The sequence below is a fragment of the Moschus berezovskii genome, chromosome 6, assembly GCF_049115385.1.
Source record: "Moschus berezovskii isolate FMDL1 chromosome 6, NW_MosBer_1.0, whole genome shotgun sequence".
Taxonomy (NCBI): Eukaryota; Metazoa; Chordata; class Mammalia; order Artiodactyla; family Moschidae; genus Moschus; species Moschus berezovskii.
Window position 1 is genome coordinate 72,119,511 of NC_142465.1, and position 21,036 is coordinate 72,140,546.

General features: G+C 46.5%; 1 protein-coding gene across 1 annotated transcript in view; it reads left to right on the forward strand.

Moving 5' to 3' along the window:
• STAB2 (stabilin 2) overlaps positions 1-21,036 on the forward strand; it is a 174,679-nt gene that overhangs the window by 133,571 nt on the left and 20,072 nt on the right. Inside the window, exons 51-60 of the mRNA XM_055394412.2 lie at positions 606-782; positions 2,368-2,457; positions 5,735-5,881; positions 7,156-7,212; positions 8,372-8,498; positions 11,500-11,649; positions 13,378-13,482; positions 16,244-16,351; positions 18,472-18,665; positions 19,725-19,866. Of these exons, the coding sequence (XP_055250387.2) occupies positions 606-782; positions 2,368-2,457; positions 5,735-5,881; positions 7,156-7,212; positions 8,372-8,498; positions 11,500-11,649; positions 13,378-13,482; positions 16,244-16,351; positions 18,472-18,665; positions 19,725-19,866 (1,297 nt within the window). The remainder of the gene's footprint in view (positions 1-605; positions 783-2,367; positions 2,458-5,734; positions 5,882-7,155; positions 7,213-8,371; positions 8,499-11,499; positions 11,650-13,377; positions 13,483-16,243; positions 16,352-18,471; positions 18,666-19,724; positions 19,867-21,036) is intronic.

The window sequence follows — 21,036 nt, forward strand, 5'->3', positions numbered from 1 at the left end:
TAGGCATCAGGTCTGCTTGAACACAAGCTTTTAGAGCAAGTTAAAAGTCTCTCTGGGTCTCAAAAAGAGGGAATAATAAAGCTTATTTCATAGGGTCATTGGGAAAACTACAAGAAAAAATGTATATGATGCACTCCTGTTATAGAAGATTCTCAAAATGATTCTTTGCCAGTCACCTGGCAATTTCTTTTTTGAGTCTATGTGATCTAGAAATCCTCTAAATATATACAAGTATCTCAATACTGTATAGGTTTCACATTTTTAAAGGAAATATGGGAAAAGTGCTAAGTGGGTCTTCCAGAAATTAAAATGTTTGGACGAGAGTAGTGGCAAAAAGAGTCTTGTTAAAGTGTTTCCCTATTAACAAAGCCCAGAATTGGCCTTTCTGTTTTACTTTCTAAGAAAATGAGAGTCAGAATGATGGGAGTGTGAAGAAAGCCTCCAGTTTCAGGCTGAATCTCACTTAAACTAGCCAATGGCCTGAGAAGCCCCATGGCGGGCACAGAGAGGGCCCCAGGCTGGCTTTTGCTCTGGCCCTTGAGCACCAGAGCTAGTGCTTCTTGGCTGGGCTTTGGGGCACACCTGATCAACTCCTTGTGTTTCAGGACTCCGGCTTGCTGAGCGTCATCACAGACCCCATCCACACCCCAGTCACACTTTTCTGGCCCAGCGACCAAGCCCTCCAAGCCCTGCCCCGTGAACAACAGGATTTCCTGTTCAACCAAGACAACAAGGACAAGCTGAAGGAGTACTTGAAGTTCCACGTGATCCGAGATGCCAAGGTATTCAGTTTTCACATAGACAGGGATGGCAAGGGTGCCCTCGAGGTGATCAGATCCAGGAATTGTCTTTACCTCTCAGTCTCCACGGTGTCGGGAGGTCTGAGCATCCCCTGCCCCCGCTGTGTCCTCCTCTGACTGGCTGTGGGGAACTGACCACAAGAAGAGAGCTCATCTGGTTCTGCTTCTCCGCCACCATTGTTTTATTTCCCCTAACTTCAACCAGTGCTCAAAAGCAGCCTTCCCCTCTTCTACTGCAGACCAGCTCCCTCCTTCCCTAGTTCACAAGGCAAAGTGTCTTGATGACAGTTCCCAAGTTTCTCCCACATGGACTCTTTCTCCCCCAAGTCCAGAGTTTCTAGGCAAAGGACGGATTCATCCAGCTGCAACCAGTTGCTGGCTCATATACCGATCTACTGTGATTAGGGAAGCAGGATCTTGTGGGAACATGGCAGCTCTTGCTAAAACCCTGTCCCTCTCAATCCTCCGCCAGGACCCTGTTTCCCCCCAGGAGCGAGACATCTAATCCAAGAGGGCCCACTGTCCTCATTTTGGTTAATTTGTCGGTCCTGTGTTAGTTTCTTAGCCTGCCATAACCAATGACCACAAACTGGGTGACTTGAAACAGTAGAAATAAATCCCCTCAGAGTTCTGGGGACTGGAAGTCTGAGATCAAGGTGTTGACAAGGTTGTTTCTGCTGGAACTCCTGAGGGAGAGGCTGTTCCCTGCTTTCTTCCTGGCTTCTGGTGGTGTCCAGACATCCTCAGCATCCCAGGCTTGTAGCTACATCCCTCCCCTCTCTGCTTCTGTTCTCACATGGCTGACTGTCCTCTCCCTGTGTGTTTCTGTGTCTTCACACGGCACTCTCCTCTTCTCTCTTCTTAAGATGATACCAATCTTTTTGGATTAAGGGCCCACTCTACTCTGGTATGGGCTTCCCTGGTGGCTCAGACATTAAAGAATCTGCCTGTAATGCAGGAGATCTGGGTTTGACCCCTGGATCAGGAAGATCCCCTGGAGAAGGGAATGGCCACCCACTCCAGTATTCTTGCCTGGAGAATTCCAGAAACATAGAAGCCTGGCAGGTTACAGTCCATGGGGCTGCAGAGAGTCAGACATGACTGAGGGACTAACACTCTCAGTACTCTAATGTGACCTCATCTCAAGCAATTACATCTGCAGTGATCTCATTTCCAAGGAAGATCCCATTTTGAGGTAACGGGGACCTAGACTTCAGTGAAACTTTTGAGGGGTCATAGTTCAACCCATTGCGGTGCCCTGATGCAATTTCCCTAACCCTGGCCTGCCGCAGGCTTCATGCAGTAACATAGCATCTTCCATGGACTCCTGAACACAGAAGGGGAAGGAAGTGTGACTGAAACAAGCTGGAGGAGACTGTCCTACAGAAAAAAAGTCCAACGTCCTAGAGAGTCCATACTTATTCTTCTTTTTGATTCTGTCTACTGTCATTTTGAAGCTGGAATTATTGGAACTCAGAAAAAAACTTGTATCTAAATTTGGTTTGTTAGCAAAGCTCCTTCTTCAGCCCAGATTCAGGGTATTAATGTGATCCCATCACTCCTACAGGTCTTGGCAGTGGATCTCCCCAGATCTGCTACCTGGAAGACCCTGCAAGGTTCTGAGCTGAGCGTGAAGTGTGGAGCTGGCGGTGACATCGTGAGTATTGTCACTCAGAGCGGGGGTGGGGGCAGAGGATGCATGCCCCACCACTGCCACTTCCAGGAGGTGTTTCATTTTTTCCCACATTGGCAGCAAGTTCTTTCTCTCACTGCTCTTATGACTGTATCCCCTGAATAAGTGAATATGAAAACCCTGATAAATCCTGGCCAGCCCAAGCCCTCACCAGGTGTCAGGAAGCCCCCCTTACACTTGAGGAAAGTTCAGTTCAGTTCAGTTCAGTCGCTCAGTCGTGTCCGACTCTCCGCGACCCCATGAATCACAGCACGCCAGGCCTCCCTGTCCATCACCAACTCCCGGAGTACACTCAAACTCATGTCCACAGAGTCGGTGATGGAAAAACAGTGGAAACAGTGTCAGACTTTGTTTTTTTGGGCTCCAAAATCACTGCAGATGCTGATTGCAGCCATGAAATTAAAAGACGCTTGCTCCTTGGAAGGAAAGTTATGACCAACCTTGATAGTATATTAAAAAGCAGAGACATTACTTTGCCGACCAAGGTCCGTCTAGTCAGGGCAATGGTTTTTCCCGTGGTCATGTATGGATGTGAGAGTTGGACTGTGAAGAAAGCTGATCGCCGAAGAATCGATGCTTTTGAACTGTGGTGTTGGAGAAGACTCTTGAGAGTCCCTTATACTGCAAGGAGATCCAACCAGTCCATTCTAAAGGAGATCAATCCTGGATGTTCATTGGAGGGACTGATGCTAAAGCTGAAACTCCAATACTTTGGCCACCTCATGAGACGAGTTGACTCACTGGAAAAGACTCTGATGCTGGGAAAGGTTGGGGGCGGGAGGAGAAGGGGACGACGGAGAATGAGATGGCTGAGGAAAGTAGCTTCTGGTTGATTTTTCAGATTTATTTTCCAGTGTGAGACACTTCTCTGAAACAAGAAAGAACACTGACATTCCTTTCCCTTCTTTCTTGGCCCCTCTGCAGCCTCCCCTGCAGCCCTCTCTTGGCAGTCAGAGCCAGCTGTGGGCTATATCTACCTGGATCAGCAAACAGAGAGAAAATTTGCAATTTTCACCTTCTTTGGCTAGTTCCTGACAATATTACCTTCCTGTAATTCCACATGATAAGTAGATTTGGTGGGATAATAGTAGCTACATCCTGTATCTTATATTTAATGGAAAATGATAGTGGCTTAAATATATAAGAGTTTAGCTCTCCAATCCAGAGCTAATATGATAGCTCACTGAGGGAGCTCCTTCTTTCTGCTCTGTAGCATGTATTTCTAGCCTCACGGTCACTTCAGGGTCCAACATGACTGCTGGAGGTCTAGCCATCACATTTACTTTCCAGGCAGGAGAAAGTGAAAAAGCAATTTACCTCCAAACTGAGTCTGTTACCTTCAAAGGAGCCTTCAAAGACGTCTCAGACAACATATTGTTTACATCTTCTGACAAGCAAGAATCCCTCCTGATGATTGGATTGGAATGGCATTAAATTTGTTCCTGAATCCAAAGAGTGTTAACATCTTTACATCCCAACTTCTGCAAAGTTATTCCAATGTACTTATACTCTTGAGATCAGCCACACTATCTCCATAGAAACTGGGCACTTATCAAAGGAAGAATGTCAACTGTTCATCCTGAGTGCTCGGAGAAGGCAATGGCACCCCACTTCAGTACTCTTGCCTGGAAAATCCCATCGACGGAGGAGCCTGGTAGGCTGCAGTCCATGGGGTCGCTGCAAGTCGGACACGACTGAGCAACTTCACTTTCACTTTTCACTTTCATGCATTGGAGAAGGAAATGGCAACCCACTCCAGTATTCTTGCCTGGAGAATCCCAGGGACGGGGGAGCCTGGTGAGCTGCCGTCTATGGGGTCGCACAGAGTTGGACACAACTGAAGCGACTTAGCAGCAGCAGCAGCATCCTGAGTGTTAATAAGGCTTTCAGAGCACCTTGTATTCAGAGTACCATTTAGTTAAACTTTATATGCAATGTAATCATTAATCCTATCCACCTAGTGAAAACAATTAAACTTCAGTGAAGTTTAGGGACTGGCTCATATAGTGCAAGAGTGTGAGTGCAGGGATTCAACTACAGTTTTCTAGTGTTCTTTCCACTGAATCACACTGTGTCCATCCTATCAAACACTACTGAGATTTCTTTTTATTTTCATAGAACTTTCTAAAAGCATTTTGCTTCCTGTTAGAGGGGGTGGGGAATATATCCATCAATTTACTAGCTATGTGGACTTTAGGAAGGGATGCTCAAGGATTGTTGCAAGAATTAAACAAAAAATGTATCTAGAGCATGATTTAGACAATGTCTTGTTGTTCAGTCAATAAGTTGTGTGACTCTTTGAGATCCCATGGACTACAGCACGCTAGGCTCCTCTATCCTTCACTATTTCCCAGAATTTGCTCGAACTCATGTTCATTGTGTCAATGATGCCATCCAACCATCTCATCCTCTGTTGCCCCCTTTCCTGCCCTCAATCTTTCCCAGCATCAGGGTATTTCCAATGAGTTGGCTCTTTGTATCAGGTGGCCAAAGTATTAGAGCTTCAGCATCAGTCCTTCTGATGAATATTCAGGGTTGATTTCCTTTAGGATGGACTGGTTTGATCCCCTTGCAGTCCATGGGACTCTCAAGAATCTTCTCCAGCACCACAATTCAAAAACATCAATGCCTAGTACATGTGAAAAAGAAGCTGCTGTGATTATAAGGTTAAAGCCCATCACTGTATATTTTGGAAAGGAAGTGGTACCGGAGCTTTGCTAGGTGCTGGCACTAAACTAAATAAGAAAACTGGGTAACTGCCCGTGAAGTGGCCGTGTCAACCAAGTTTATCCTGAACCAGGGTCAGGTCACATCTGCTCCACCTTGTCACCCCCACACTACCATCTATACTTTGATGGAGCAGTATTGCCGAGTGGCCAGGAGTGGGGGACTGAGGCTGCCAGCCTGGGCGTGAATACCCACACCACCACTTGCTGACCATGTGACCTTGGTGAGTTACCTAACCCCTCACTGCCTCAGTTTCCTCATCTGTAAATGGGAATACCAGCAACAGCAGCCACACCCTAGGGTGGCTGTGAGGATTGAAGGAACTTGCATAGGTAAAGCACAGAGAACAGTACTTGGACATAATACATTCTAAGCATTTGTGATATAGACGTTGATATCAATACATATCAGTTCTTTCTGACTCTGGTAGGTTCTGGCCACGTTCCATGGCCTGAAAAGAGGAGAAGTCTGAGGATTACTGACTGTTCACCCTCTCTCTCCCCCTGTCTCACAGGGCGACCTCTTCCTGAACAGTCAAATGTGCAGAATTTTGCAGCGGGAGCTCTTATTTGACTTGGGTGTGGCCTACGGTATCGACTGTCTACTGATTGACCCCACCCTGGGGGGCCGTTGCGACACTTTTACCACTTTCGATGTCTCGGTCAGTCCTGAAAACACTATTGTAGAAAGAGACCCCGGGCCAACAAACAGCCCTTGTGACCTAGCGTGGACCCTGCTGTGAAGACTCTGAGGGCTGGTCCCCAGCGAACACGGGAAGCAGGGGACCAGGAGGCCACAGGACAGGGCTTTTCCGATTCACCATCAGCAAGCATCTACTCAGTCCTGTTCAGGCCTTGCCCATTCTCATTTATCCACCCACCCATTCATTCCCTCACCATTACGCCAGCAGCTGTTGGGGACCAACAGCATGCCCTGTTCTGCCAATCATTTTCAAACCCACCCATCCACTCAGTCATTCACTTATCCATCCAACAAGCAGTTTTTGAGCCTCTGCCAGAATAAACCATGTGAAACTGCCATGCTGGATAGTATGGCTACAAAAATGGCCATGTCATATAGTTCTAATATCTAATATATGCTGCCCATACTTCCATTCACTTGCTCATGCACTAACGCTGATTGAACCTCTCTCCTGGGCCCTGCACTGTGTGAGGCACGTGTGCATTTGCACACTCGTTCATCCATCCAGTACCATTTATTGAATATGACCTTTGAGCCTACTATTTGGCTCAATGCCCACCTTACCCCTATCCAATAATAGAAGTAGTGATTATCAACTCCGTTATGTCAGTTTGGAAATTGAGTCTCAAAGAGATGAAGTGACTTAAATGGCAAAGTCTGTAGCCAGTAGATTTCTATACCAGGTGACTAATAGGCATTCAATAAATACCTAAATTACTAGAATACCAATCAACCAAAGTAAGAGATGAAAAAACAGTTGTTAACTTGTTCCAAAGTATATATACACACATTTTTTTCAGTTAATCATCTTTCCTCACAAATGCCCTGAAAATCAATAGCAAGAATTAGTATCCCTATTTCATAGATCAGAAGACTAAGGATCAAAGAATGTGATTCACAAAAATTTCACAGCTGATCTCTAAGGGAACTGATACTTCCATCCACATTTCCCATGGCTGCTATACCATGTGCCATGTGACCCTGGCCTGGTGTCCCTTCATCTAATAGGGAACTTATCACCTCAAAGAACTAAACCAAGGAGCTGAGATCCAAGACAGACCTTCAGCATTTTCTATGGCAAAATTGCAGTGCATTTGTTTTTATATTCTTAATCATATCCTGAATCTTAAGCAAGATTAAGTTCTTAGTCAAATAATCATAGCATTAACCATGGGCATTTGCTTTGTTTCCCAATGTTCTGGATTTTTAAGTATTTCTTTTCTTGCATACTAGGGGAATTGTGGAAACTGTATCTATACTCCCAGTTGCCCCAAGTGGACTAAACCAAAGGTAACTATGAACACAGTGATACTGTTTGGAGAGTGATAGGTTTGTTTCTTTATTAGATCCCAGTTTCCTTATAGGTATGGGTGTGTGTGCATCTGTGTACATCTGTGGATGTGTTATAACTGCGTGTAACTAATTCATGTCTTTCAACAATCAGGCCACTGGGGTGAGAGCTAAATGTTCTTAGCCCAGGGAAACTGTCAGCCCACTTTTAAAATCTAGAAGAGTCATGAGATTAAAGACCTAGAAGGGGTTACAAAAATAATGCTAATTATAAAAAAATAATAGTTGCCTTTAGTTGGTTGCTGCTTATGTACCTGGCTCTGTGTTGGTCTCTTTATTTTGACATTATCCCCTACTCCCATTATAATACAGGAAAATATATTACTACAATTTATGACAAATGAGTCTCAGAGAGGGTAAGCAATCAGCCCAAGACCACACAGCTATAAGGAACAAAACTAGGATTAGAGCCTAAAATACAGTGTAAGAGTAATGGTTAAGACAATGAAATTCGGAGTCCACAGTTATGGGGTCAAATTCCAGTGGGTAATCTTTGACAAGTCACTTAATCTATATGCTTTTGCCTTGCACAATGGAGCTGATAATAGTTCTGTGTGTGATTATTAGGAAAGTAAGTTTTCAAATGTGGGTATAGAGCCTGGCACATAGTAAGTACTAGTTAAATATTGGTTTAAGCACTTAGTCCAAAGTCAAGCTCTTTCTGCCCTACTAGTCACCCCTCTAACAGAAACACCCCTACAAAAATGAACTGTAACCCCATACCCTCTCTACTGATGATCTTGGGGGCTTGCCAGACCTCAGAAAGCTACCTCTTCCCCACTTCCTCCCCAGGTAATCTCATCTTTTGCAACAGCTCTTTAAAGGCCCCCAAGTCCTTCTTAAAATAGGGCAAAATCTTTAAAAAAAAAAAAAAAAAACAGGGCAAAATCTTTTGTCCGTGGCTCCACCTCTGCCTCCTCTCCCATTCATTTGCCTCTCTATGCCCCTAAGAAAAGAATTCCCTGCACAGGGCTCCTGGCCATTTGAGGCCTATTTTCTACTTGGGCAGTACCTAGAATCCTCCACTGGGGCAGACTAGAGCCCAAGAGCCCAAGTACAGGGATGGAATGTGGAGGGATGGTTGGATCTCTTCCTTTAGGGCCAGAAGCAGAAGTGTCTGTACGACTTGTCCTTCAGGAGGAACCTGGAAGGCTGCAGACAACTTTGTACTCTAGTGATACAGCTCCCCAAGTGCTGCAAGGGCTACTTCTGGCCCGACTGTCAGGGTAAGAGTGCCTCTTATTATCTTGTGATTCTGAAATGATTGTGCAGTCACTGTGGAGCATTTGAAAGTGTCAGAAGTATAAAGTGGAACGTGAAGAGGGGGGGAGCAAGGGAGTGTATTATTCTTAATGATTCTACTAAGAAAAGATCTAAAAGCAATTATTATGAAGAGTTGTGTAGCTTTCCTTCTCCATTTTTTTTTTCTTATCATATTTGGTTTTTACAGAGTTGAGATTCTGCTGTGCAAAGGTTGTAAATCATGTGTTTTCTGCTTAATGTTATAGAATAAGACATTTCCCATGGTGCTAGAAACCCTACATTTTATTTTTGAAATGATACTGATTCCAGTCCATGATACTGATAAGCACACTAGTTTAAATGCATCTAAGGACATCCACCTCAGCAGGGTGCTATATCAATGTGGTATGTGTGGGCCATTATTTCCTGAAAACTCCCCTATTATAAGATGTATAACATCACCCTTCCTCCCTAACCTCGCCCTTTCAGGAAAGGGCTCCTGAAACCCCTGGGTCTAGATATAACTTCAGCTAATAATGCAGCAGCAACAGCATCACAAATGCCATAGAACTTCCTGTCCACCATGCACTGTTTTAAATGAACACATTTATTGAGTGCTACTTCCCATACAGGGCTTCCCTGGTGGCTCAGTGGTAAAGAATCCTCCTGCCAGTGCAGGAGACGCAGGTTCGATCCCTGGGTCAGGACAATCCCCTGGAGAAGGAAATGGCAATCCATTCCAGTATTCTTGCCTAGGAAATCCCATGGACAGAGAAGCCTGGCAGGCTACAGTCTAGTCAGTCGACTTAATGACCAAAGAACAAAACAATCTCCCATATATGGCAATACATCTGAACCTCTCAACAAACCCTAAGAAGCAGCTTCCATTGTCACCCCCATTTTACAGATGAGCAAATGGAGGTACATATTGGATAAGAAGCAAGTCCAAGTTCCCCCATTGTGTCTCCAGGAGCCATGATTTTCAGTACAATGGGCTTTCCTGGTGTCTCAGTGGTAAAGAATCCATCTGTTGTGCAGGAAACATAAGAGTTCAGTTCAGTTATGTCCGACTCTTTGCGACCACATGGACTGCAGCATGCCAGGCCTGCCTGTCCATCACCAATTCCCAGAGTTTACTCAAACTCATGTCCATTGAGTCGGTGATGCCATCCAGCCATCTCATCCTCTGTCGTCCCCTTCTCCTCCTGCCTTCAATCTTTCCCAGCATCAGGGTCTTTTCCAATGAATCTGTTCTTCACCAAAGAATTGGAGTTCATTCAGGTGGGCCAAAATATTGGAGTTTCAGCTTCAACATCAGTCCTTCCAATAAATATTCAGGACTGATTTCCTTTAGGATGGACTGGTTGGATCTCCTTGCTGTCCAAGGGACTCTCAAGAGTCTTCTCCAACACCACAGTTCAAAAGCGTCAATTCTTCAGCGCTCAGCTTTCTTTATAGTCCAACTCTCACATCCATACATGACTACTGGAAAAGCTTTGACATAGCTTTGACTAGATGGACCTTTGTTGGTAAAGTAATGTCTCTGCTTTTAATATGCTGTCTAGGTTGGTCATAACTTTTCTTCCAAGTAGCAAGTGTCTTTTAATTTCATGGCTGCAGTCACTATCTGTGGTGATTTTGGAGCCCAGAAAAATAAAGTCTCTCACTGTTTCCACTGTTTCCCCATCTGTTTGCCATGAAGTGATGGGACCAGCTGCCATGATCTTAGTTTTCTTAATGTTGAGTTTTAATCCAACTTTTTCGCTCTCCTCTTTTACTTTCATCAAGAGGCTCTTTAGTTCTTCTTCGCTTTCTGCCATAAGGGTGGTGTCATCTGCATATCTGAGGTTATTGATATTTCTCCCAGCAATCTTGATTCCAGCTTGTGGATCCAGCCCAGCATTTCTCATGATGTACTCTGCATGTAAGTTAAATAAGCAGGGTGACAATATACAGCCTTGACGTACTTCTTTCCCTATTTGGAACCAGTCTGTTGTTCCATGTCTGGTTCTAACTGTTGCTTCCTGACCTGCACGCAGACATAAAAGATAAGGGCTCAATCCCTGGATGGGGGAAGATCCGTGGGAGAAGGAGATGGCAATCCACTCCAGTATTCTTGCCTGGGAAATCCCATGAACAGAGGAGCCTGGCAGACTACAGTCCATGGGGTTGCAAAGAGTTGGATTCAACTTTTCTAAATCACCACCATACTTTATTTATCATGATCCAGTTGAGAAAATTCTGGGCTGAGAGTCTACACAATTACTCTACCTTCACTCCGTTCTCCATCACTAAAGCATAGACCATTCATCAAAGTCAGTGCCATCCCATATGTTTGTTCGGTGCTTTATATTTTCAAATGCTGCCAGTTACAGTATCTCATTTGATCCTCATAGTCACAACATGGAACAGGGCAAGTGGGCATCATCACCAGCCTCTAGAGTTAAGGGAACGGAAGCTCAGAGCAAGTCGTCGTTGTTGTTATTGCTCAGCCCAGACCAGCAAACCCACGTCCATGTGTGTGCTCAGTCACTACGAATGCGTCCAACTCTTTGCAACCCCATGGACTGTGTAGCACACCAGGCTCCCCTGTCCTTGAGATTCTCCAGGCAAGAATACTGGAATGCATTGCCATTTTTTCCTCCAGGGGATTGTCCTGACCCAGGGATCAAACCCACGTCTCTGATGTCTCCTGCGTTGGCAGGCGGTTTCTTTGCCAAATCCAGGTCTTCTGACCCCCAAATATAGCACACAGCTCAATACATCACCCTTCCAGTCCTATCAGATACATTTAAACTATCAACCAGTGGCTTACCCTGAACATCCAGTGACAAGATATGGATGTGTCCCCAGGACAACAGACCTCCTAGACTAATGGAGATCAGAACCCACAGCTGAGGTCAGGTTAGCAGCACATTTACAAAGGCACTGAGCTGCTCTGGGCCTGGGGAGACTGTTGAGTCACTGCGGTTTCATCTCTTCCAGCCTGCCCTGGAGGCCCAGATACCCCGTGTAATAACCGGGGTGTCTGCCTGGATCAGTACTCGCCCAGCAGACAGTGTAAATGCAACAGCGGCTTCAACGGGACAGCATGTGAGCTGTGCTGGCCAGGGAGATTCGGGCCTGACTGTCAGCGTACGTGGCATCCCCTCCACTGAGCTTTCGCCTGTCATCAGCTGGGCGTGCATCCTTCCCTGATGTATACCATTCACCTGAGCTAGAAGCATCCTTCCTCTTTTTCCCAGCCTCCCATTTGCCTGCTCTTTTTTCCTGCTTGGATATTTTCCCAATTTCCATCCACTGAAAGAGCCTCAGAATTGAAATTCACATCCCCAGCAGCCACCCAGACAAGCTGTAGCCAACCAATGCTCATTCAGTCATTTGACTACCACGTATATGCTGAGTCCTTACTCATATCAGTAGCTCACGTGTATGGAGTGCCTGCCACGTGCCAGGCAGGTATGTTGTAGCATCTCATCCTCACAACAAGCCTTCGAAGTGGGAGCTATTATTATCCCTCCTTAGCAGATGGAGAAGCTGAAGCACAAAGAGCCTAAGTGACTTGATCAAAAACTAGGAATAGTTCTAAATTGTAGGGGTACAGGGTGTGAGAACGGGATAGAATCTCAACTTTCAAGGAGTTACAGTCAAAGGGAAGAAACAAAAATAACAGAAACAAAAATAGACATAAAGGTGCAAAGAGAAAGAAGCAGGTGAAGGGGATCAAGAAAGAAAGGAAATACTACTCCAGAAAACATCTCATGAAATATTTGAGTAGAGCCCTAGCAGAGAGGAGGGGGCCAGGTGTGGGGATATCAATAAAAGCTCTGTCCAGTCAAATCAGTGATGCTGGAAATGCCGCCTAACTCTGCCATGAGGAAGCCACTAGCCATGTGTGGATACTGAGCACACAGAATCTGTGACTAACGGACAGATTTTTGTTAATTTTAATTAGTTTATATTTAAATAGCCACATGTGATGACTGGCTGCTCTGTGGGACAGTGCAGACTAAAGGAATGGCTTTCTGGGAAGAGAGGCAAGTGCAAAGGCCCTGAAGTGGGGCAAGGTTTGGCATGCAAGGACCAGCAAAGCAGCCAAGGTAGCTGAGCAGAGTGGGCAAAGAAGAGAGAGAGAACGCGGAGATGGGCTCTGAAGGTCACCAGCAGCCAGATTATATGGGAACTTCTTGGCCAGAGACAGATCTTTAGCATCTCATCTAAGTGCGGTGGTGGCCAGTGAAGGATTGTGAAGGGTGGGGGTGTCCTAAACAGAAAGGGCCACCCCTGCTGCCCTGTGCAGAGAGTACCATGGGAAAGCAGGAGCAAAAGAAGGGCCAGTTTTGGGGAGGCTAATGCCCCAATCCAGGTGAGAGATGGCGGTGCCTTGGGCTAAGGCTTTGGTGCTGGAGGTGGTTAAAAGCGGAAGGAGTGGGATGTTTCTTGAAGCTTTGACTTTTAAGTGGATTTCTGTTAGGAGGCCCAGATAAGGTTCCCTTCCCTTTCTATTCTGTTCCATACCCTGTGACACCCTCTACTTCTGTAATTTACAACACTCAATGTATTTATCATTACATATTCAATAGCCTATTACCCCTAGACTGTAAGCTCCCTGAGAATAGGGACCTTCCGTCTTATGTTTTCCGCTGTAACCTCATTGCCTGGTAGCCTGTGCCTCATGGTAGCCATTGAGTAAGTTATTTTTTGGAAGTTTGAATGAATGAAAGAATGTGCTCAGGGCACGTTCATGAATAAGCTCGGGGCCTCCCACACTGACCACACAGCCAACACACGGCCGGTGAGCTGGCAGATTGGACTTCAATCCCGGATCCCTGCTGACTGACCACATTCCAACTTGCTCTACAGCTTGTGGCTGCTCGGACCATGGACAGTGTGACGACGGGATCACAGGCTCTGGGGAGTGCATCTGCGAGACGGGGTGGACGGGCCGCTTCTGTGACACCCAGACAGGTCTGTGGTGGGGGTGGTTGGCCGCCAGCAGCCCCTCGCTGCAGCAGACCTTGCCAAGAGCAGCTGACTGAGGGTGGGGGTCTGAGCGACATCTGAAAAAACAACTGAGCAGGGGTTCACTTATCCACGAGGGAAAGATGGCTATGTGGCCCTGGGATCAGGAGGTCTGGGGACCTGGAGGAAACTAGATGAAAAGACTTAACCCAAACCCAGGAAACCAACCTGCAGTCCTGTCAATAATGGAAGGACCCACCTCAAACAAAGGACTATTGGGCAGGAATGGTCCCTCGGGATCGCTGCCCAGGGCTGGCTGTGTGTACAACACAGAGATGGAGGGTTTCATGGAAAATACAGTATTCCGTGGAGGCCAGGATCTGACCCTCAGATGGCCTCAGCAAAGCCACCCTCTCAGAATCTTGATATACTCGTCCGTAAACAGAGAGCCTCTTGCACAGCTTGTAGGGAAGGGTTGTTATGAAGGTCAGGGTCAAGGGTTTGTCGTGCCAGTGCATGTGGGCACTCAGGAACAGGAGCTGCCAGTATCATCGTCAATTACTGTCACCTTTATCATGACCTCAGTCCTTACTGAGCTGTCAGTGTTCTCAGTTCTCCCTGGCACCCTGAGCCCTATGTTCCGGTCACAAGGAACATAGGATGTGAAGGCTGATGATCCGTGACCGAGCTCTTCTTATGAATATCAGCAACCCAAGGTGCCAGAATCCTACAGTCCTCGTAACTTCAGTCCCTCCCCCTCCTTCCCTCCCTGCTTCTCCCCTCTCTTCCTCCACTCTCCTCCCCTTCCTTCTCTCCTAACCATCCCATGGCTTCATGCTACCTCTTGATACTGCAGCCCCTTTCAATCACCAAAGCCCCAGATTAGTGGTACCCTAAGAAGACCCTTGAACTTCCAGATGTTCAAGCTGGATTTAGAAAAGGCAGAGGAACAAGAGTTAGAATTGCCAACATCCATTGGAGCATAGAAAAACAAGAGAATTCCAGAAAAATATCTACTTCTGCTTCATTGACTACACTAATGCCTTTGACTGTGTGGATCACAACAAACTGGAAACTTCTTAAAGAGATGGGAATACCAAACTACCTTACCTGCCTCCTGAGAAATCTGTATGCAGGTCAGGAAGCAACAGTTAGAATCGGACATGGAACAATGCTGCTGCTGCTAAATCACGTCAGTCGTGTCCAACTCTGTGCAACCCCATAGAAGGCAGCTCACCAGGCTCCTCCGTCCCTGGGATTCTCCAGGCAAAAGAACACTGGAGTGGGTTGCCATTTCCTTCTCCAGTGAATGAAAGTGAAAAGTGAAAGTGAAGTCGCTCAGTCATGTCTGACTCTTCGCGACCCCATAGACTTTAGCCCACCAGGCTTCTCCATCCATGGGTTTTCCCAGGCAAGAGTACTGGAGTGGGGTGCCACTGCCCTCTCGGATAGAACAATGGACTGGTTCCAAATCGGGAAAGGAGTAAATCAAGGCTGTATACTGTCACCCTGCTTATTTAACTTCTATGTAGAGTACATCAGGCAAAATGCTGGGCTGGATAAAGCACAAGCAGGAATCAAGATTGCAGGGAAAAATATCAATAACCTCAGATATGCAGATGATCTGCCACCCTTATGGCAGAAAACAAAGAAGAACTAAAAAGCCTCTTGATGGAGGTGAAAGAGGAGAGTGGTAAAGTTGGCTTCAAACTCAACAATCCAAAAATGAAGATCATGGCATCCAGTCCCATCACTTCATGGCAAAGAGATGGGGAAACAATGGAAACAGTGACAGACTTTATTTTCTTGGGCTCCAAAATCACCGCAGATGGTGACTGCAGCCATGAAATTAAGATGCTTGCTCCTTGGAAGAAAAGCTATGACCAACTTAGCATGTTAAAAAGCAGAGACATTACTTTGCTGACAAAGGTCTGTATTGTCAAAGCTGTGGTTTTTCCAGTAGTCATGGATGGATATGAGAGTTGGACCATAAAGAAGGCTGAATGCCAAAGAACTGATGCTTTTGAACTGTGGAGAACTGTTGGAGAAGACTCTTGAGAGCCCCTTGGACTGCAAGGAGACCAAACCAGTCAGTCCTAAAGGAAATCAACCCTGAATATTCACTGGAAGGACTGATGTTGGAGCTGAAGCTCCAATACTTTGGCCACCTGATGTGAAGAGCCGACTCACTGGAAAAGATACTGATTCTGGGAAATACTGAAGGCAGGAGGAAAAGGCGGTAACAGAGGATGAGATGGTTGAATAGGATCACCCACTCAAAAGATATGTGTTTAAGGAAACTCCGGGAGATAGTGAAGGACACGGAAGCCTGGTGTGCTGCAGTCCATGACATCACAAAGAGTTGGAGACAGCAACAACAAAGAAGACCCTGGAATTTCTGCTCCAATTTAACCATCTCTTCTGGAACCCCATGCTCTCAGGGCCAAAGAGCTAGTCTGCAAAATTCATCCTTGATGGCAGACTTTGAGGTATAAAGTTTTCATTGGTTGCCCCTAAGGTTAACATCTTTGCATTTTGATCTGGATAACATGGCAGAAGTAAAGTCTTAATACAAAAGAGTAATTTTGGAATCTCAGAATCCCAGGCTGGGAGGGACCTTAGTAAATCACCCCATTACCACCCCCCTTTCAGCTGTAGGGGGCACTTTGGAAACACAGGGGCAGTCAGATGGTGCCTCGGAAGATGCCTCAGCTGGATCCCAAGGCCTCACATCACAGTGGGAGAATTATGATGTCTTTCTTTGCAGCTTTGCCTCCTGTGTGCACACCTCCTTGCTCTGCTCATGCTACCTGTAAGAACAACAACACATGCGAGTGTAACCTGAACTATGAAGGAGACGGAATAACTTGCACAGGTAAGTCCCGGCTGTGCTTGGGTGGAACAGCAGCGGGGTGCAGGGGCGGAGCAGAACTCAGTCAGGGGACCTGGCTCGGTCCCAGCCCTTCTGGTTCCTGCCTGGCCGCTTCAGCAACACCACCCTCTCTGTGATGGGTTTGCTCATGCCTGACCTGCCCACTTCTCAGGTCATGACTTTGAACTTGGTTTGCAAACTGCAGTGCACCTTGTTTTATGGTTATTTTTGTAACTTTACAAATAATCCAGTCTTCTGTCAAAAAATTCAGAAAATATCCTATAGTATCTTAAGACAGTGCTTCCCTCAGATACAACTTAGCGACTAAACAGCAATTTTAAAAACAACAGTGAAACCTACACATACTCTCACCACTCAGTGAGAATCACTTTGAACACAGCTATGCCTCTGTCTCTAGTAGTTAGCATATAGGTTCAGCCACACAGAGACCCAAATAAACAGTGGCATAAACAAGGCAGATGTTGAGATGTTTATTTTTCATCTTGTTTAGCACTTTGGATGGAGGTATCCAGGACTAACATAGGGTTTCTCTGTGAAAGGTCATCTGGGGCCCAGACTCCTTCTGTCTTATTGCTCTGCCGTCGTTCCCTCACCTGGCCTGAAATGGCCACTACCAAAACCACATCCCAGGCAGCAGATGGAGAGAAAGTCGGGGGGAGGCAAGCCTCCTTCCCTTTAAGGACATACCTAGGCTTCCCACGTGGCGCTAGTGGTAAAGAACCCAACTGCCAGTGCAGAAGACAAGATTCAGTCCCTGGGTCAGGAATATCCCCTGGAGGAGGAAATGGCAATGCACTCCAGTATTCTTGCCTGGAGAATCTCATGGACAGGGGAGCCTGGTGGGCTATAGTCCATGGGGTCACAAAGAGTCAGACACGACTGAAGCAACTTAGCATGCACAGAAGTTGCTAAAGTCCTGTGTGCTCCATCACATTTTCTAGCACCTCACTCTCTGTCACACCTGGGACAAAGGAACCTGAGAAATGGAGTCTTCAGTTGGTTAACCATGAGCTAAGCTATAAATCTCAGATAGAAAAAGGAGACAGGAGATATTAGGGGAAAACGAGCAGTCGCAGACACATGTACCTTCTGTTTTCATGAACATTCATGAAAGCATGAATGTCCCTATTCGTGTAGGGACAGATATTTTCTTCACAGAACTGAGATCTTGCTATACCCTCTGTTTTATAATAATCTGCCACAAGGCAGTCCAGAATTGGCTCAGCATCCACAGTGGCAGCAAATACCCAGGTTCTGTCTGTCTGCTCTGCCAGCCTTGGGCCTTCTGTCCTCATGTTCATGCTCTCAGCCAGAAAGGCAGAGGAGAGAAATCAGAGGGCTTTCCAGCTACCCCTGGGGCTGGAGCTAATCTATTAGTAAGCTGAAATTTGGGGGATTGTGAAAAGGTTAAGAGGCAACACAAAACAGTGGGGGAAATGTGGGCTTTGGAATCAAACCACCCTGGGTTTAAAACCAACCCCTCCACGTTGGAGCTAGTTTGCCATTGATGGTCAGTTAAGCTCTGAGTTTCAGTTTCTTCATCTGTAGAATGGGGGCAACAGTGTCTATGTCACAAGGTGCTTTAACCCTACACACACGCACACACACACACCCAACTATGTCCTAACATTAAAAACCCAAATTCATTAGAAAACTGCTATCACAGTGGAGCCTAGAAGTTTGTGATTAAAAAGGCCAGAGGTGGACAGATATCCCCAGGTCTGGTCTATTAGGGCGGGGTCCCCAACCTCCAGAATCTAACACCTGATGATCTAAGGTGGAACTGATGTAATAATAATAAAAATAAGGTGCACAGTAAATGTAAGCTTGAACCACCCCGAAACCACCCCCCTGGTCCCTGGGAAGATCGTCTTCCATGAAACCAGTCTCTTGTGCCAAAAAAGGTTGGGGACCACAGGATTAGGGTGCTAGCCACAGGACACTAGTGTTGGCAAAGGTAGCACAGAGGCCACCAGGCACAGGGAGAGGAGGCACTGACTGTTGGGGCCCATTTCCTCGCCCGGTGTCCCTGGTCCTGGGGTGACCCACACCCTGATCTGAAGCCCCTGTTACACAGAGTCTAACTTCCTCTGCTCCTGCAGTCGTGGATTTCTGCAAGCAGAACAACGGCGGGTGTGCGAAGGTCGCCAAGTGTTCCCAGAAGGACACCAAGGTCTCCTGCAGCTGTCAGAAGGGCTACCAGGGGGATGGCCGCAGCTGCACGGAGATTGACCCCTGTGCAGACGGCCTCAATGGCAGGTGTCACGAGCATGCCACCTGCAAGATGACCGGCCCGGTGAGTCTCTGTCCCGGGGGAAATGAGGGTTGGGGGTACCCCTTGTGCCTCCCCCTGCCTGGCTTCTCCACTCAGGTCACCATTGGCCTCTTCCTAAGCCTTCTTCCCACCCAAGTCTATTTCTGTATTTCTTGATAAGTCAACAAGCTAAATACAAAGTAGAACCCGATGCAGGAAAAGGACCTTACTGGAAAAACTGGTTAGGTCCACTTAAAGTCTATTGTTTAGTTAATAGTAACACATCAACACTAGTTTTTTAATTTTGACAATGAACTGTAGTTAGGTAAGATGTTAACATTAGGAAAGACTGGGTGGAGAATATAAGGGGACTCTCTGCATCTTTTCTATAAATCTAAAATTATTCAAAATACAAACCAAAAAAGTTAGTAAGAAGTGGCAGGAAAAGTGCACTCACTCACAGCTTTTTAGAGTGCTGTCAATGCCCTGTTGTCCCTTTCTCTGATGGGAAGGGAGGATGGTGGGAGATGATGTCCGTTACGGCTACAAATGTGAACTCAGCAGTCAGGCAGCCTCGGAGTCTTGGCTCCTGCCCTGATAATGCTGTGCAGTCTGGGGCTGGCTGCTTAACCTCTCTGAGCCTCAGTTTCCTCAGCCACAAATTATGAGCTATCTCATAATAATGCAGACCTCAAGATCGTTCATGGGGATGGAAGCAGATAATTCATTGGCTCGACAAATGGTCATCAAGCACCTACTGTGTACTGTTGTAGCTGTCAGGGATGTAGTGATCAAAAGTTTATACGTGATAGAAGGAAGAGGCATGCTCTGTTCTGAAATCAGGCCAGTGTGATAAAAGGGACCAGGAGACAGGGAGGGTCTCTCTGAGGAAGTGACGACTGAGCTGAGATGTAAAGGAGGACACTCCATCCTGAGTCTGGACAAAAGCAAGACAGAGCAGTAACTCAACTCCCACTGGACAGGAGAGGCATATTGCTCACCCTTCTGAGCATCTCCTATGCTGGATGGTAGCCCTTGGAGCACATGGGATTCTGGGGGCCCAGTGAAGAGGCTTTTTCATCTTTCCTGCTATCCCCCTAGGGCAAGCACAAATGTGAATGTAAAAGTCATTACGTGGGAGACGGGCTTGACTGTGAGCCAGAGCAGCTACCCATCGACCGCTGCCTGCAGGACAACGGGCAGTGCCATGCCAATGCCGACTGTGCCGACCTCCACTTTCAAGGTCAGAGTGATCTTGACCCAAAGCGCCTGATCTTCAGGGTTGGGGAAAGAAGCTCTGAAAGAGCAAAAGGGAAAAGTCTTAAAAGCTGGGACCAAACAGCCCATGCATTGCCCAGGAAGTAGTGGGCTTCTGCAGTCCAGGGGCAGATTATACTCAGAACTGGACTCTGAGTGTTAGAACCAGGAGGGAGCTCGCAGGTCAGCTACTATAGTACTCTTCCCTGGTTGCTTAGCAACCCTTGCCACTGTGGATTGGAATTGAATCTGAGGAGCATAGTTTAAGATATTAAATAACAAAGAGATAGTGCCTGCCACAAGCAGAGGAGCAGTTTCTTAGTAGTTGTTTTAATAATAGCACATCAGTCAGCATATATGCATTCACTTCCATGGATGATTTGAATGGCTTATCATAAAGCCACAGGTAGAATCACACTAAGAATCATAACACACAATAAAAAGCCAGGTAGCACTGCAGAGATGTGGGTGGTGGGGCATCTTGACCCCAGTGGAGAAAAGCCCATCCAGGACCCACTAGTGGGGTTCTGAGCCCGGGGCAAGGAGTGACCGCAGTGGTTCAGAAAGCGATTCAGAGCACCATGTATTGTGGCCAATCAGGATTTACTGTTTATTTTATAGACATAGTAATTTTAGTGGTGAAGCTTTCTGACATCTCAATAACAACTGTTGACTTAACACCTGCTATGTACTGGCTTGGTCTGTTTGGGCTGCTGCAATATAGCCCAGGTGGCATATAAACAACAGAAATTTATTTCTCAGTTCTGGAGGCTGGAAACCTGAGATCAGGGTGCCCACGTGGTGCGGTTCGGCTGAGGACTGTCTTCCAGGTTGCAGGCCACTGACTTCTCCTAATTTCCACACAAGCAGAAGGAACAGGGAGCTCTCTGGGGTCCCTTTTATAAGGGCTCTGCCCACTCATGTGTTCCAACCTCCTTACCTAATAATCTCCCAAAGGCCCCACCTTCTAATATCATTATTAGCAAATCAGGTCTCACTGCTCACCACTTACAAAATCAAAATTCACAAACGTTGGTAGAAAGGAAAGGCACCAGCAATCTGGGAAGGCGGTGGACTCAGTGTCCCCCCTCCCCAAACCAACCTCCAAAGATTCTGCCCGGCCATGAAAGCTTTTAAAAGGAAACAGGGACGTAAT